The 17,138-nt window shown below is 44.8% G+C and overlaps 2 protein-coding genes across 3 annotated transcripts in view; one reads left to right on the top strand and one right to left on the bottom strand.

Moving 5' to 3' along the window:
• Positions 1-1,838: 1,838 nt before the first annotated feature.
• On the top strand, positions 1,839-12,338 carry PCBD1 (pterin-4 alpha-carbinolamine dehydratase 1). Of its 2 annotated transcripts, none has more exons than XM_081004796.1 (4): positions 1,839-1,994; positions 9,750-9,881; positions 10,368-10,448; positions 11,668-12,338. In XM_081004796.1, exons 1-4 carry the CDS (start codon positions 1,992-1,994, stop codon positions 11,764-11,766), a joined length of 315 nt encoding a protein of 104 aa, XP_080860922.1. In that variant the 5' UTR covers positions 1,839-1,991; the 3' UTR covers positions 11,767-12,338. The 2 variants fall into 2 exon arrangements, with proteins under 2 accessions (XP_080860922.1, XP_080860921.1); XM_081004795.1 differs by lacking the exon at positions 1,839-1,994 and adding an exon at positions 3,232-3,363.
• Positions 12,154-17,138, bottom strand: part of SGPL1 (sphingosine-1-phosphate lyase 1) — a 37,172-nt gene continuing 32,187 nt past the window's right edge. Inside the window, exons 13-15 of the mRNA XM_081004726.1 lie at positions 15,934-16,054; positions 13,709-15,801; positions 12,154-12,446 (exon numbers count right to left, since the gene is read on the bottom strand). Coding sequence (XP_080860852.1) covers positions 15,658-15,801; positions 15,934-16,054 — 265 coding nt within the window. The 3' untranslated portion in view covers positions 12,154-12,446; positions 13,709-15,657. The remainder of the gene's footprint in view (positions 12,447-13,708; positions 15,802-15,933; positions 16,055-17,138) is intronic.

Here is a 17,138-nt window from a genome sequence, read left to right as displayed (position 1 = left end):
TCTCTACCACTGACTCAATATTTTTGGTACCCTGAAGACCTTTTCCGTTCTGTTTTCCAAGCTGAAAACAATCAGGTCATCAGTCCAAACCACAAATAAAATGGTATTTGTTGTCCTATGTCATTTTTTCAGATCTCCACATCCTGTTTTAATGGATTGTAAGCAGGGCTGCAATCCTGACCCCACTTATCTGGGATTTCACTTCTATGTGCATTTGAATGCAATGGAACCTTGGAATGGGAGCAAAGCTCTGCTCCCATCAGCAGTTGCTGCCCATCTTGTTGTCGTTTAGTCGTTTAGTCGTGTCCAACTCTTCGTGACCCCATGGACCAGAGCACGCCAGGCACTCCTGTCTTCCACTGCCTCCTGCAGTTTGGTCAAACTCATGCTGGTAGCTTCGAGAACACTGTCCGACCATCTCGTCCTCTGTCGTCCCCTTCTCCTTGTGCCCTCCATCTTTCCCAATATAAGGGTCTTTTCCAGGGAGTCTTCTCTTCTCATGAGGTGGCCAAAGTATTGGAGTCTCAGTTTCAGGATCTGTCCTTCCAGTGAGCACTCAGGGCTGATTTCCTTAAGAAAAGATAGGTTTGATCTTCTTGCAGTCCATGGGACTCTCAAGAGTCTCCTCCAGCACTATAATTCAAAAGCATCAATTCTTTGGCGATCAGCCTTCTTTATGGTCCAGCTCTCACTTCCATACATCACTACTTTAACTAGCCAGTGTGGTGTAGTGGTTAAGAGCGGTAGTCTCCTAATCTGGGGAACCGGGTTCGCGTCTCCGCTCTTCCACATGCAGCTGCTGGGTGACCTTGGGCCAGTCACACTTCTTTGAAGTCTCTCAGCCCCACTCACCTCACAGAGTGTTTGTTGTGGGGGAGGAAGGGAAATGAGAATGTTAGCCGCTTTGAGACTCCTGAAGGGGAGTGAAAGGCGGGATATCAAATCCAAACTCTTCTTCTTCTTCTTCTTCTACCTATGGACCTTTGTTGGCAAGGTGATGTCTCTGCTTTTTAAGATGCTGTCTAGGTTTGTCATCGCTTTTCTCCCAAGAAGCAGGTGTCTTTTTAATTTCGTGGCTGCTGTCACCATCTGCAGTGATCATGGAGCCCAAGAAAGTAAAATCTCTCACTGCCTCCATTTCTTCCCCTTCCATTTGCCAGGAGGTAATGAGACCAGTGGCCATGATCTTTGTTTTTTTGTGTTTGTTTGTTTTTTGATGTTGAGCTTCAGACCATATTTTGCACTCTCCTCTTTCACCCTCATTAAAAGGTTCTTTAATACCTCCTCACTTTCTGCCATCAAGGTTGTGTCATCTGCATATCTGAGGTTGTTAATATTTCTTCCGGCAATCTTAATGCTGGCTTGGGATTCATCCAGCCCAGCCTTTCGCATGATGAATTGTGCATATAAGTTAAATAAGCAGGGAGACAATATACAGCCTTGTCATACTCCTTGATTTTGAACCAACTGATTTTGAACCAATCAGTTGTTCCATATCCAGTTCTAACTATAGCTTCTTGTCCCACATAGAGATTTCTGCCCATCTTAGAATCATGGAATTGTAGAGTCGGAAGCGACCCACACGGTAATCTAGCCCAACCCGCCTGGCAATGCAGGAATCACCGCTGGAGAATCTCTGGCAAATCACTCAGCATCCTCTTGCATTGGCGGAGTATTCCCTCCCCCACTTCGCTCACCCTTAATCCGGCCCGCCCCGCCCCCTCGCGCGAACCCTTGTTCCATTCAGGATCAAAGGGCCGCTTCCGAGCCTTGCGCGCCTCGAGATTCCACCTCCGCTGATACGTCACTGGTTAATCATTGAAAAAGCTACTCCCGCTCCTAGGGAGCAGCCTGTGGACAGAGGCCCCGCCCTCTTCCGCCAACGCAAGGCCGAGAGCAGGACATCTGCGAAGCGCCCGGGCGGTGCTATGAGCGCCCGCCCGCCCTCCTGTTGCTTGCACAACCCGGCTGCTAGTTAACCGGCTGCAAGCATGGTAAGTTAGAGAAGGTGCTTTCTTGTTGCAGGTTCTTTGCACGGTGGCTTGCAAAGCTAGCTTAAGAGATCCCTCCTGGTGCAAAAGCGGCGGAGGCACTGAGGGAGGTGGAGCCGCTCAAGTGAAATAGGTGGACGAGTTAATGCATAAGCCAAGTTAAACGCCCTGCCCTTCTTTAAAGGAGGGGTGGGGCGGGAGGAAGGGTTTTTTGTGTGTGTGCTTAGGCTCAAGACTCGAAGATGGGGAGAATCCCAATGTCTTAAGGTGATACTCTCTTTTGCATTTCAACGGATCTCTCTGAAAGCTGTAGTATTTCTACGGCTACGACGGTTGTACTCTTGTTAGGCACACGGCCAGTCATAAAATACGGTGGTTTGGTGTCCTATAAGAACCGTGGCACCTTTGAACCCAGCAGAGCAAGGGGGTGGGCAGTGGGGGGAGGGATGGAGAGACCGTCTGGCATTTTCTGTTTTTAGTTAGGGGGTGAGGAGGGACTAGCCAGGTTTTTTCCCCCAGGTGAAGCCTCCAGAGGGGCACCATTGAGGTTCCCAGCATGTGTGTATATGCACGCACAAATGCATGGGTGAAATAAAGCCTAATTTTGTCCCTGGCTAGGTGTAAATATTGCTTTAAGAGCCTTCAGCCTTGAGATTGCTGCTCCTGTTTTTGGGAGGGACTGAAGCAGACAGGTGAAAGAGGCATTGAAATCAGCCTTTCCCAGCTTTGGGTCCCCAGATGTTGTGGGATTCTGTTGTTGTTTAGTCATTTAGTCGTGTCCGACTCTTCGTGACCCCATGGACCAGAGCATGCCAGGCCCTCCTGTCTTCCACTGCCTCCCGCAGTTTGGTCAAACTCATGCTGGTAGCTTCGAGAACACTGTCCAACCATCTCGTCCTCTGTCGTCCCCTTCTCCTTGTGCCCTTAATCTTTCCCAACATCAGGGTCTTTTCCAGGGAGTCTTCTCTTCTCATGAGGAGGCCAAAGTATTGGAGCCTTAGCTTCAGGATCTGTCCTTCCAGTGAGCACTCAGGGATGATTTCCTTAAGAATCCTGACCACTGGTCTTGCTAGCTAGTTGGGATGTTGGGAGTTGTAGTAAAAAAAAGCTAGGTACCCAAGCTTGGAAAGGACTCTGGGAACTGTTGTTTGCCCCTTAATAGAGCTTCAATTCCCTGTATCTTTAAACTACAGTTCCCAGGATTCTTGGGGGGATGTGTGCTTTAAATGGATGGTGCATACACAGTCAATGTTTCATGTGCGAGTTTTGGGGGAGTGGAGGATGTTGTTGCCTTTTGGGTAATACATTTTGCAACTTTTGCCATCCCCAGCTGAAGCTTGAAAGGGAGTTGCTATACCTTTTTAAGTTCCAAGTAAGTAGACAAAGTAACTTCTGTTGTATGCCTGAATTAGCTTTTCATGCATCTGTTGTTTATAACTGGGTCCAGGAAGTTAGAAAATTGCATTTGTTGGTGTGACGTTCCCCCTTAAATGCTTTCGGCAGTCTGCTGTAATGAGAAGCATGTGGACTTTAATGGTTTGTGGAAAGCATGTGGAAAGCGTTTTTTGTTTCCTATGTTGGAGAGGAAAGGGGGGAAAGCACATCAGATCTGTGAGGCATTAAACATACACACCCACAGCCTAGGACTCATGGTCAGAAGCATTAGATAGGGGAAGCAAGCTGACAAGAGGCATGATACTCAGTGGGTAAGGAAATGGTTAAAGCTAGTGGCTGTCAACACCAAGGATGAAGAATCCTAGTAACAGGTTTACTCATAAGCCTGCAAACTAAAGTAAAACATCATAGGTTGGGACCAGTTGTGTTGATGTTCCACTGCAATCAACAGGGCTTGAGTTAGTCATGACTAACTTAAGCTCTACTGACAGCAGTGGGACCTAAATGCAACTCATGCAGTTTGGAATCAACCCTTTGTGACCTTTATAAATAGACCATTGCCAAATGAATTGGAAGCTGTTTACTTTAGGACCTAATTACAAGCAGCAAAGGGATTGCTAGTGGATACCTTGTTCAGACTTACCACAAATGCATGCTATCCAGATATTCTGGACCTTGGCTGCTCTCTCCGTTCCTAACTGTTGGCCAAACTGGCTAGGGGTAATGGGAAGAGGTGTCCCACCAGCATCTGCAGACTTAAGGTTGAAGGACACTGTTCTCTACCCATCATTTGTGTCTTCTGAATGTCTTCATGCTGGATGCCTGCCATTTTTAACAGCGGCACAACCTCACAGACCCTGCACAGGGATGGGGAACTTGCTGAACTCCAGCTCCCATCAGCCCCAGTCAACATGGCCAGTGATCAAGGATGATGGGAGATGGGGTCCAACAAGATGCTGCAGGTTCTCCATCCCTGCCTTAGCAGGTGAGGCCTTCTCTAGGCTTGTCTATATGACTTCTGTATGCATCCTTGATGGATGTAATCTCTCTCCATTTCTGGGCAGCATCTGAAAGTTGGGCAAAGCCTGCCAAATTAAGTGTGCTAGGAAGAGAATGTTGTCTTCAAACTGAATAGATGAAATCAAGGAGTGTCACTTTAAAATCCCATTCTTGCATTGTATGGCGAGGTTGCGTAATCAAAGTGTTGATTTGTTTAACCTATAAAAGGGTGGTTCAATCCCTCTTTTTCCCCCATGGAAAGAAGTGTTTTTCTCCATAAGACTGAAAAGAATTGATTTATCCTTGCTTAGTCATCACTACCTTATCTTGTTGTTTTTTTGTCATGGCCCGGGATTTGCAAGAGTTGTGGCACAATCCCACTCCCAGAGACTTATCCCTTTCAGGAGTGGAGAGTGCTTTTTGCAGTTGCCTTACCTGAATTTGTTTTTAGCCTTCCATTAATTGCAGGAGTACTAACCACTTCCAAGGATAAAGTGGAAGAACCGCACCAGTGTGTGCTGCCTTGACAGCACCGACATCCATCTTAAAACTGAATGCGAGCTCTTGAAACATCCATTCACATGATAGAGGTGAACCCCTGTTTTCCTTTTCTCTGGTCAGTTGCCTCCTCCCTTCTAGCAGGCGGTTATTGGAAGAGCAAAAAGCAGTGGGCTCCGGCAGCCTCCCTTCCTCCTGTCCCTTCTCCTTTATTGTTGCTAAGATACCTTGTGCCAGCTTATCTACTGATCTCACTCAAAGGGCAAAGGCTGGAGCTTTATTGCACTGAGCAGTGTTTACTCAGTGCAGCTGCACTTCAGCAAAACAATTGGCTGAGATGAAAATGGGAAGAAACCCTTTGAGTGACTCCCTGAATATTCCCTGCGGGGTGTAGGGGTGAGGGTCCTGAGACCCTGCAGATACTGTTGGACTGGAAACTCCCATCATACCTGACTGGTTGGGGCTGGCAGGAGTTGGTAGTCCGAAACATCTGGAGGGTGCCAGATTGGGGGAAGGCTGTTCATAGTCCTCCGTGAGCTTGCTGTTTTACAGTAGGGTGGCTCTCTAATGGTTGCTGAAGTGAATCTCCAACCATACCTGACCACTGGTCATCCTGGTGGGAGCTAAGGGGAATAAAACAACATCTGGAGGATCAAAGGAAAGCCCCCCCCCCTCTTTTGGGGATTCCAGCCTTGTGAAGGTTTCTCTTCCTCAAACTCAGCCCTCCATATGTTTTGAGACTACAGTTCCCATCATCCCTGACCACTGGTCCTGCTAGCTAGGGATCATGGGAGTTGTAGGCCAAAAACATCTGGAGGGCCGAGGTTGAGGAAGCCTGCTCTACACACTAGCAGTGTGAGTTACCTCATACACAACAGAAGCCTCAAGAACCACATATACATGTATGTGTGTGTGTTTATATATGACCAGAGTCTTGAACAATCCACATCTTCAGCTGGTTTGTAAGATGGTCAAAGCAGGAACCTACCAGGCACCGCCTTAGTGATGCTTCCCTGATCTAATATGAATACTGTTTTCATAGAATTGCAAAGTTGGAAGGGTCCCTGAGGTTCATCTGGTCCAACCCCCTGCAATTCAGTAATATGAAGCTGTCCCATATGGGGATCAAACCTGTGACCATCATCAGTCATCAGAACCATGCTCTAACCAACTGAGCTATTCACAAAAGCTTCTTTGTTGTCCTTTTAAGAAACCACAGTGGCGTCTAGTCCAAGCAAATTGCCCTAACGGGAAAGGCAGGCTAATTACACAAATAGTTGATATTCAGTTATAAAACAATGTAGAGTAAGCCCACAACTTACGCAAGTTTAACTTGTGCACATTCAGCCTTGGGTGCTTGGCAGAAACAAATTCTTTTCTGTGTTTTAGTTGTTGAAAAGCACAACCCACCAGCATAGTGCTGTCAACTCATGGATACTGGTACTTTAGGGCAAGTGGGCACTGCCCTGCCAACCTCAGTTGGTCCAAAGCCAGCCCCCAGCCCCACCCTCTTAACTGCCTTCCTACTTGCAGGGATGAAATTGCCTGCCAGCTTCCTCCACCTCAGCATCCGTCTTGCCCTTAGAGAACTCTGCAGAGATGAGGATGTGGTCCAAGCTAGAACGTGTTGACTCTGCCTGTCCTAGGCACCAGCCCCACCCCCACCCCCTTTGGTGCTCTGCTAGCCCCTGTTCTAGAACGGAGCCCATCAATGCATGGGGGGACGGACGACAAAAAAACGAAAAGGCTTTACAAAAGGAAACAGGTTGGCAAGGCTTCTACAGCCTTGTTAAATGTTCCAAAATGTATAAAAGTTTATTAGAATGGTCAGTTAAAGACGAGGAGGTAAAATCCGTCATGATAAAGTGGGCAAGAGATCTAGTTCACAACATGTTATACTATTAAGGAAAACTATATGAAGATCTTCTACCATTGGTACATAACACCGAGTAAATTAGCAATAATGGACAAAAATAATTCAGACCAGTGTTGGAAACACAAGGAGGTGGGATCAATGTATCCTGTTTGGGGGACCTGTAAAAGAATGAGGGAATTTTAATTTATAATGAGTTGAAAAAGATGTTCAAAATTTCAATTTCCCCAAAACCTTAGGCATTTCTTTTAGGGATAATTGGGAGGGAGATTCCAAGAGACTTAAAGAAACTATTCATGTATGCCACCACAGCGGTGAGCGTTTTGATTGCACAGAATGGGAAAGTGAAACCATACCATTAAAAAAAAAAGATTGGCTGATTAAACTGATAGAATATGCTGAGATGGACAAACTGACACGGCAGATAAGGGATCAAGTGAAACAAAAAATTAGTAAAGATTGGAATATATTTCAACAATACCTGATAGACCACTGCGGAGCACTAAAAATTTTGACTGGTTTAGATTAACTCTTGTAATGGGAAACATTAAATAGTAATGAAAAAGTTTGTTACCAACAACCTAGCTTTATTATGATACGCACTCAACCAAGAACTTTAAAAGACCCAAGTAAGGACCCAAGTAAGAAGGGCAGGGAAGTCAGAGGTAATTAGAATATCAATGAATCAAAGGAACAAGAATATATTCTTTATTTTTCTTTATTATGATTTAGAATTACATGTTTATCAATAAGAAAACTGAAATTTTTCATTGTGATTTCATGTTGAGAAAGCATTTCTGTTGTAAAAAAAACCTAATAAAGATGAATTAGAAAAAAATAAAAGTTCCCTAGCTAGCATCCCTCCTCTTCTGCAAAAATAAAACATAAAAAATGGAGACTACTTTTGAGTAGGTGCCTTGTGGATCTACAGTCCCACCAGCAATTAGCACAGGATGGGAATAGCTGGCAAGCAGCAAGTATGATACAAATAGTAGGCAGTGGGCTGTGTTGGGACACACAGTCTCATGACCTTATAAAAGACCTTGCAAGGCCATGGCTTGGCAAAGGCTGATTGTGCCTCCTGCTGACGACACTGCCTTACATAAGCCAGCCTATCCTTGGATCGCCATGGATTGGGAAGCTTGTTCTTGCATGATAATGGTGTGGTTTTTCTCCACCTTCCCTCCACCCCAGCAGTAATAGCAGTTACATAAAATATTACCCAAAGTGTTTCAATTTATTATCCAAATTCTGGTTCAAACAAAATCTGCTGCAGACTGGGGAGGGGTTCATTGCATTAGAGAGCCTGCTTCCAATAAGTTACTGTGCTATGGACAACAGTCCTGGCTGTTCCCGATTTGCCGCTCTCTGTCCCTCCCAATATCCAGGCAGTTTAAACGGCAGAAAAAAGTAATGCAATAGCTTTTAACCATTAACCACAAACAGGCTGGTTAATGTGTAGCAGTGTTTCTCTCCCCCCATCCCCCTTCACTGGGAGCCAGCGTGGTGTAGTGGTTAAGGGCGGTGGACTTGTAATCTGGTGAACCGGGTTTGATTCCCCGCTCCTCCACATGCAGCTGCTGGGTGACCTTGGGCTAGTCACACTTCTCTGAAGTCTCTCAGTCCCACTCACCTCACAGAGCGTTTGTTGTGGGGGAGGAAGGGAAAGGAGATTGTTAACCACTTTGAGACTCCTCAGGGTAGTGATAAATTAGCAGGATATCAAATCCAAAGTCGTCGTCTTCTCTCTTCATATAAACATGGGTGCTTCCTATTTCCCAGAGAATAGCCACATGCTTTAAGAAAAGCTTTCCCAAAGACAGAAAATGCACTGCACCTCAACAGCGCACATGATGTGACGTTGGAGGCATGCGTTGTGGTGCAATTTAGGAGAGCGTCTAATCAAAGACACCAACTTCATGACGCAAAAAACCAAATTGATAGCAACTTGTTGACAGTGAAAACGCCTAAAATCAGGATTCTGTTGCTAGTGTTGCTCTTTTCTCTAGATTCCAGGTAAAGTTGCCAAGCAGTGTGTACCGTTGTGTCTTCGAATCGGTGGTGCTCTTGTTCATAAGCCCTAGGTGTATAGCCTAGTGTAGCTGCCAAGACAGAGCCCAGTGAGTAGGGGATACAGAAGGGCTTGCAATTTAGCCTGTTGGCCAAAGGATGGGTTCAAACACCTGGACTTCAGCTCCTATAAGTACTAGAGAGCATGGCCACTGGCCAGGGGTGACGGGAGCTTTGTCCAACAACACCTGGAGAGCTCCATTCCTCACCTCTACTGTAGGTAACATATACACTGGGCTGTTCCTAATGGCATATTACAATTTTTTTGTGGGGTTTCCCACAAAGAAAGAAAAAAAATGTAGCAAGACCCAAACGTTGTGAGTGGTAGTTGAAAGTGGGGCAAACATCTTGTCAGATGTTCTCACCCAGATGGTTCAATTGATCCAAAAGAACTCGGAAACAAGTGAAGTATGAACACCTTACCCCAGGCATGGCCACACTTGGCCCTCCAGATGTTTTAGGACTACAACTCCCATCATCCCTAGCTAACAGGACCAGCGGTCAGGGATGATGGGAATTGTAGTCCCAAAACATCTGGAGGGCCAAGTGTGGCCATGCCTGCCTTACCCTATCAAACGGCTCGTGGACAAATCCCTTCCCACACCTGACCTGCTCCGACGGACGTTCTTTGGTTCCTCATCTGTTGCTCAGCTGCAAGTTAAAGTTTACTTGCATGCATGGAACAAACCACCCTCTGAGCTTTCGGTCCGAATTACTTTTTCAAAATGGAGAGTTCAGATGTTTTGCTTTGTCGTTCGCTGATGTGCGCACTAGTTTGTTTCTTCTTCCAAGACCGATTGTCCTGCTTTCCGCCCCAGTTGAGAGTGTGCATTCCAAATGAAGCTTGTATTACAAAGTTCTGAAGGTGATCTTAAAGCTCTTGTGGCAGTTCCATTTTCTCTCTCTCTTGTTGTTTTTCCTAGGCGGGAAAAGCCCACAGACTAAGCGGTGAAGAGAGAGAACAACTGCTGCCCAATCTCAGAGCTGTTGGATGGAATGAGGTGGAGGGTAGAGATGCCATTTACAAGGAGTTCCACTTCAAGGACTTCAATCGGGTACAAAGAATAATAATATCCCCGCAGTTCTTTTGTCTGCATTTTATTCCAGGGAAGCTCAAGCAGGTTTATCTTCCCGCTGGAGCGGTACCTATTTATCTACTTGCACTTTGATGTGCTTTTGAACTGCTAGGTGGGCAGGAGCATGGACCGAACAACGGGAGCTCACCCCATCATGGGGATTCGAACCGCCAACCTATCGGCAAGTCCTAGGCTCTGTGGTTTAACCCACAGTGCCACCCGCGTCCTCACCCCTCAGGGTAATAGCTTAACTTAAATGCAGTTTAAGCCTCCCCTTCTCTACCAAATTATTACATTGTGTACAGTACTGTGGTATCAATGACTGTCCATTCTTTTAAACTCTGTAAGAGTCAATGACAAGCTTGTGCAGAGAGAAATGAGTATTGGTTGATATTTATGAAGTTCATCATGTGCAAACTTCCATGTGTGTGTTTTCCTAACTCACTCTTTGCATCTCGTGAGCAGGCCTTTGGATTTATGACCAGAGTTGCTCTGCAGGCAGAAAAACTGGACCACCACCCTGAATGGTTCAATGTCTACAACAAGGTAAGAGAGAACAGTTGGCTGTCCAAGCTTAGACAAAGCGGTCTGCGGCTGCAATCTTATAATATACACCCTTCACCTGGGAGTAAGCCCCGCTGAGCTCAACGAGGCTAACATTTTGAGTAGACATGAGAAGGATTGAGCTGCATGTGATTAAATGCTACTGGCTTAAGATCAAGATAACCAAATGTGCTTTCCATCTCCCCAATTCCCATTGTGTTTCCCTCCCCCCTTAAGCATGTACCATTGAGGAGCCTAGGAGAGGGGTGTTAACCCTCCCTCCAAAATGTCACCTACCAGCTACATTTTACCCCTGCCAGCCAACTTGGGCCTGTCCTCTTCCTTTCAAAGGTATGGTATTCTGCAGCGGCTTGACAGGGGGCAGTTAGAAATCCAGGAAGCTGCCTTAGACAGAGCCAGAAGATGGGTGCAACTTAGCTCAGTATAGTCTACCCTTGACTGGCAGCAGCTGTCCAGGTGTCAGGCATGGGGCCTTCCCAGCCCCAGCTGCAAATGCCAGGGACTTACGCTGCAAACAAGTCAGATTCTCTACTACTGAACTACAGTCCTCTGCCTGGGTAAACAACTCTTCCTTTTCCAATGCAAAAGAAGGGGAAGGAACCACTAGGGCTTTGCTATATATGCCTATAGCGTACTGTAATTCATAGTCTTCCTCATAGGCTGCATAAAGGGAGGATCGTGTCTCTTGGCCAGGGCATCAGTATTTCTTTTTTCCACTTTAAAATCAGTGTTTCGCCAGCAGTTAAGAAGCAACAGAGCTCTTTAGAATTCCCCTAGATCCAAAGTGGATCCTTCTAATGTATGTGGCATAGATGAAGCCAGAGCTTTCCAAACACTGTGTTGGCTGCAGTGTGTAGGTGTGTTGCGCCAACGCTCCCCACGCTCCTCCCGGGGCCGGAAAGGGGTTAGTTCACTAGTAAAAACTGAACTACTGTGTCACAAAATGATGCAAAACTGAATTATACCGTGCTGTGAAATGATGCACGTCTAAAAAGCGTGTCACCAACATCGAAAGTTCTGGATTAAGCCTTAAGTTGTGCTGGTGTACTCTCTGGGGCCGAAAGTAAGAGATACTTCGTACAGCGGTACTAAACTTTTAAAATGTGCCCTACTGCTCTAGGGTGCTTGCAAACTTGACGTGCTTCCTGTATTCCCACTCAGCATGATGACTACATTTTTATTTTATTTTTTGTATTTGTAGGTTCACATAACCTTGAGCACCCATGAGTGTGGAGGCTTATCGGAGCGGGATATCAACTTGGCCAGCTTCATAGAGCAAGTGGCAAACACACTGGCTTAGAATCGGCCACCCTTGCCATCTACAGTCTTCGGTTGACCAAGGCAATGCCAAGGGAGAAGTGTGAGATGTTGATGCAAATAATTGTTTTTATCCAGTTGCTGACAAAGCCTTAGTATTAGCCCAGTGCATGATGGTACCCTGTCATTTTAAAAATCCATGCCATTGCATTATTTTGCCTCTTAGAATTCAGTGTTGCTACTCCGTAGTCTGTTCAAGCAGTATTATACCAGCACAGTAAAAAGCTACCTTTGGGGTAGGCGAGATACCGTCCAAAACTGGTTTGAAGTCCATATCGTGATATCCGTTTCATAATTTTTGACCTGCCGATATATCGTGAATCATGGTGTATGTTTGTGCTATGCAAAAATCACATTGTGGGGACAACCGTGAAGCCAGCCAGTGCCTCTACATAGCTCCATCCTTTATTTCAGACATTGTGATATATCGGTCTATTGCAGTGTTTTTAGCTGGTGATAAAACCAGGTATCACCCAGCCCTGCCTGGGATACAGTTACAGTCAACCTGGCTTGTGACTTAAGCAGTTTACAATAAACCTAACATCTGTCCCGTTACCCGAGTCTTACCTTCTTTCTGCTGAAGGGCATATTCTAGAACACCAATGAGCAGACTGAACTCAAACCAGGCATTTTCTCTACCAGGGCACGATAAATGATTGCATGCTTTTTGAGAAAAGAAAGGGATGTGGGGGGGGGGGATTTTGAGGCAAGCCTGCCACCTTATCCAGCATCCTATTGGGTGGAGGAAGGGCACAGGACTGCCCTCCATTGCCATGTCCTCTTTTCAGCTTTACAGTTACTTCAATGAGCATAATTAAATGGTTAGAGTGTCGACCTGGGAGAGCAGGGTTCAATTCTCTACTCGGCCATGATGCTCACTGGATGACCTTGGACCAGCTACCATCTCTTAGCCTAACTTATCTCACAGGGTGGTTGTGAGGGTGAAATGGGAAGGAGGAACCATGTACACCACGTCGAGATCCTTGGAAGAAAAAGCTGGCATATAAATGTAATAAAAATGTCTCTCAAGTTTGAGGTGGGTGGGGTAGGGAACTAGGATGACTTTCGGATCCAAACCATTTCCTAGAATGTCCCATTTCTAGTTGTACCATGAGAGAAGGGAGAGAAGTCCCTTGAGAGGTCCAAGCTGTGATGTCAGGAGAACAGATCTAGTCTATGCTCTGGCCCCTGGGACCATAGGATTGCACCCTTTAGTAAACATCATCTATGAGTGTTTGTCTCAAATACAGTGGTACCTTGGTTCCCAAACGGCTTAGTTGTCGAACAAATTGACTCTCAAACCCAGAAATGTTTCGGTTTGCGAACGTTTTTCGGAAGCTGAACGTCCTCTGCAGCCTATTGAAAGCCACGCCTTGGTTGCTGAATGGTTTCAGGAGCCGAATGGACTGCCTGAATGGATTAAGTTTGAGAACCAAGATACCACTATACAGTGGTACCTCGGGTTAACTACTTAATTCGTTCCGGAGGTCCGTTCTTAACATGAAGCACCACTTTAGCTAATGGGGCCTCCCACTGCTGCCGCGCCACCGCTGCACGATTTCTGTTCTCATCCTGAAGCAAAGTTCTTAACCCGAGGTAATATTTCTGGGTTAGCGGAGTCTGTAACCTGAAGCATCTGTAACCTGAAACATATTTAACTCGAGGTACCACTGTACCTGAAAAGGAAAATGGAATGTACTCTTACATTTTACATTTTACACTTTTGTAAAACCAAGTTAAAAACAAATTTGGCAGCAGACCTGCATTTGTAATAATACTTGATAATTTGTGGAAGGCTGTACAATACTTTGGAAGGAAAGGCCCCAATAGGTGAGTACTTACTCTCTTAATTTGAAAAAAGTTTACTGGTGAATGCAGCTCTACATTTAAAAATCTTATCTGCTAAATGGAAAAGTCATCCCAACAATATGAAAAACACAACTATTTTTTTCTGCCCTAGAAATTTTTTATTTTAAACCTGGAATTGTATACATGATGCATGATAAAGTAAACATGGATTATGCGTTCAAAATAAAATAGTACCGAGACAGTATCCTACAGGATAATTTTTTTAAAAAGTGGTATGCAAACACATGTTCGACTTCCTGATTGGACTGCAAAACCCAACTCATTTCTTGCAGAAACTGACAAGAGTTTCATTCCACTCTAAAACATAATCAGAACTACTTGAAACACATTTCTGGGTGAATTATGCACAAGGATGTTATGGTCAAATGTTTCCCTTTCTTAAACAATGCAGAACTGTCAACTTGGTGAACAGCACACAGTAATAAGTTATCATGAGTTCTGTACAAGTCCAAGTTGTATGCAAAGCATTCTGGTTGGACTGGCTAGATTTAAAACTAATTCAGAAAGATGGCTATGGAGGGCTAAGCCAATATTCCCAATAGTCAAAAGGGAACATGTCCCGCGGAACAAATCAAGCCACAAAAAGGATTCTGTCATAATGGCGGAAAACAATGTGCTTCACAAATCTACAATTCTGTAAATTCACATTTGTGCTTCCTTCAAAGGAAGCACTGCTACCAAGTAGGAGGTAATGAAATATTTCGTGAGACTGACCCAGTGAAGTACTTAGTGCTGTATCAAAATGGCTCAAGTCCCAACTGAAAACTCTGCTTTCAGCCTCACTTCAAGCCTTGGAAGAAGCTACTGGTGCCTGCTTTTCTCAGCTTTGCGCAGGAATTATAGCTGTTTTCTAAAAGCAAACTGTATACAATCAGAATACAAGTTACCACTCCTCCTAGTCAGCAGGTAGCCCAAAACACAGTTGTGAAGTCCTGTTCTACCTATTAACAGGAACGGGGAGAGGAATGTTTTCATTATACCTGAGGCTGATTCACCACTGAGGTTGCTTTCAGTGTACTACCACAAAAGAGTTGATCACCTGTTGACTGACGGTATTCAGCTCCCTTCCTGGGCTTCCCAGGGGGGATGCTATCAACATTAAGGCAAACCTGTGAGTGCTCTTTTTAGAAATGTGCCTTACAGTCAACGCAGCACAAACAAAGCCAAACGGAGTCCGCTATTGTAAGATTACATTTAAAACGAAACAAAAAGTTGATGTTAGTGCTCTCCACTTTTATAAAAGCTCACAACCAGTTGCAGGAAGGAGAGCAGAGCTCTGGACTTCTCAAAATCCAATTCTGGCACCTAGGAATCGCAAAATCGCTTTCTAACACTGCTGAGAGTGCATTATTTTAAGCCAGAGCAAAACATTCAGATAACTGAATAAGTGTGTTGCCCTTGAAGCTGTTCCACAGATACGCCACAACTCAATAGGGCTGTGGGTGGCACTGTAAAAAAATCCAGGGAAAGAGGAAAGCAGCAAGATTGTACCATGGGAGAAATGAACAGTTAAGTACCTCATATCTCCCTTTCAGAGCAAATCCCACACTTGGTGAATTGGAAAAAACAAACAAACGAGTTTCTCCTTTCTCCTCTTCCAACACTTTCAGTTCTTTTCCCATGGCTCATCATTCAGCACAAACGGACAAAGAAGCCAAGCAGGAGGAAGGAAAGGAATGTATAGATTCTGAACACCTGAGAATGAGGGGAGTAGAATGGAGTCACAGTGGCCATAAATATAGCTGTTCTGTTGAAGACTAGTAGTAGCAGCAGTGAGCAAGTGTGAAGAAACACAAGGAGTTAGTATTAGAAAGAAAGTGGGGAGGCAAGCCACTTGACTCTGAAAACTCACATAAACAAAATGGTGAACAGAGCCGATGCTTATCAGAAAGAGAGATGGGACAAGAACAGAGATCAAGCTGCCATATGATCTGCAGGAGGACCAACATTCCCTTCCCCTGGAATTCTTTAGAATACCATCCATCAGCGGACAAGGCACACAGAATCAGTGGTGGCCTGGAGACCCATTCACATGTGCTTCAGACGAAGGAGACATTTCCGTGCTGTACAGGCAGTCCAAGTAAGCACCAGCAATCTCTGAAATCATATTCCTGTCGGGGATGGCTTGGGCCATGCCATAGATAGCACCCTATAAAAGTCAAAACAAAAAGAAAAGTCAGTAAATGCGTCCAAGCTTTTTTTTTTTTTTTTTTGCAAACGTAAGATGCTCCTGCTGAAATTCAAACCAAAGCATCCCCTTTGAATTTGAGGGTCGTCTTACCAGGCCAGTGGTCTTGCCCTTGGGGAACTTCATGAGATCATGGACACATTCTTTGATGTCGCTCAGCAGCCGTTCAACCACCCCAGGCTTCGTGTGCACTTGGGTTAAGCAAAAATGAATACTAGGGAAGGAGATAAAAAGAAAAAAATTAGCTTTGTTCCCAATGGTGCTGTTCTGTTTCGCAGGCATTTGTACATATCCTTTCTTTTAATTCTAGAAAACTGCTGGTAGATCCAAAGAGCATCTTTCATCCATACACGATGCTCACCTGTGTGGAATACAGCAGCTGCTTTGGGTTTCAAACACAGATTGGAGCTGGCTGTAAATTTACATGAATGCAACAGGAAGCGTTGCTTCTCTGTGCTTCCTCTTTTTTTTTAAGAATAATTTTTTATTAACCGACCAATCACATCAAATCAAACCAAATTACATAAATTCCAAATTACACAGCCGAATTTTAAATTTTTGTTGGGGGTACCCATATTTCAAGTTCCGAAGGGATCCAATCAACTTCTTGCTTCTTACTGCTGTTTTAATGTCCACAAATCTAACCTTATGGTGTTCACAGTACTATCCAGTCCTTTCTTATTATTTTTCCACATCTCTTGTTGTTATTTTAATATATTTTTCCTTTCTCTTTGTGACCTCTGATAGTCTCCGCAAGCTGGTTAGAACAGTTTGTAATCCTGCGTGGATATTATTTTTTTTATCCAGTAGCCATATCCAGACGTTTTCCATATAACATCACTTCCATACATCAAAACAGTCTTAGCGTCATTAATCTTCACCAATCTGCTTCCTTTCTCAAAACCTCTGAGGAGATTCACTAGGAATGCAGTCTGAAAAAAAATCCGTTCTTCCTCCCGGCTATAAATCCTTTGGCAAGATGGCGACTCCGAATTAATTGCTGCGCCATTCCCAAAAGCTCTTATTGCTTCTTGGTCTCCATAAAGCATACTTTTGGTTAAAGTTTATCTCCACACAGACCTTAAACATCCTGCTTGGGTCAGTTCAACTGACGGTTCTAATGAGGAGGGGTTCTTGTAAATCACATAGAAGGAAAGTAAAAAAGGTTCCCCCCCCCCCATTCAGCCCCGTTGTCAACATACCCCGCCTTTGGTGTATCTTATCGTAAAATATTCCTGTTTCTCCAGCCCGTTGTCTTCTTTCGCAGAGGTCACTTAAATTAGCAGACTTCACTCCCC

This window comes from Podarcis pityusensis (genome assembly GCF_964106645.2).
Source record: "Podarcis pityusensis genome assembly, chromosome: 5".
Classification (NCBI taxonomy): Eukaryota; Metazoa; Chordata; class Lepidosauria; order Squamata; family Lacertidae; genus Podarcis; species Podarcis pityusensis.
Note: the sequence above shows the minus strand (reverse complement) of the source record. Positions and strands in the feature narration are given on the sequence as shown.

Bases quoted from the DNA above. Each gene is read 5' to 3' on its own strand.
- PCBD1 (XM_081004795.1), top strand. From the start codon at position 3,247: ATGTGCGAGTTTTGGGGGAGTGGAGGATGTTGTTGCCTTTTGGGTAAT. The intron at 9,882-10,367 runs GTACAAAGAATA...TCTCGTGAGCAG, and splicing joins ACTTCAAGGACTTCAATCGG to GCCTTTGGATTTATGACCAG. The intron at 10,449-11,667 runs GTAAGAGAGAAC...TTGTATTTGTAG, and splicing joins GGTTCAATGTCTACAACAAG to GTTCACATAACCTTGAGCAC.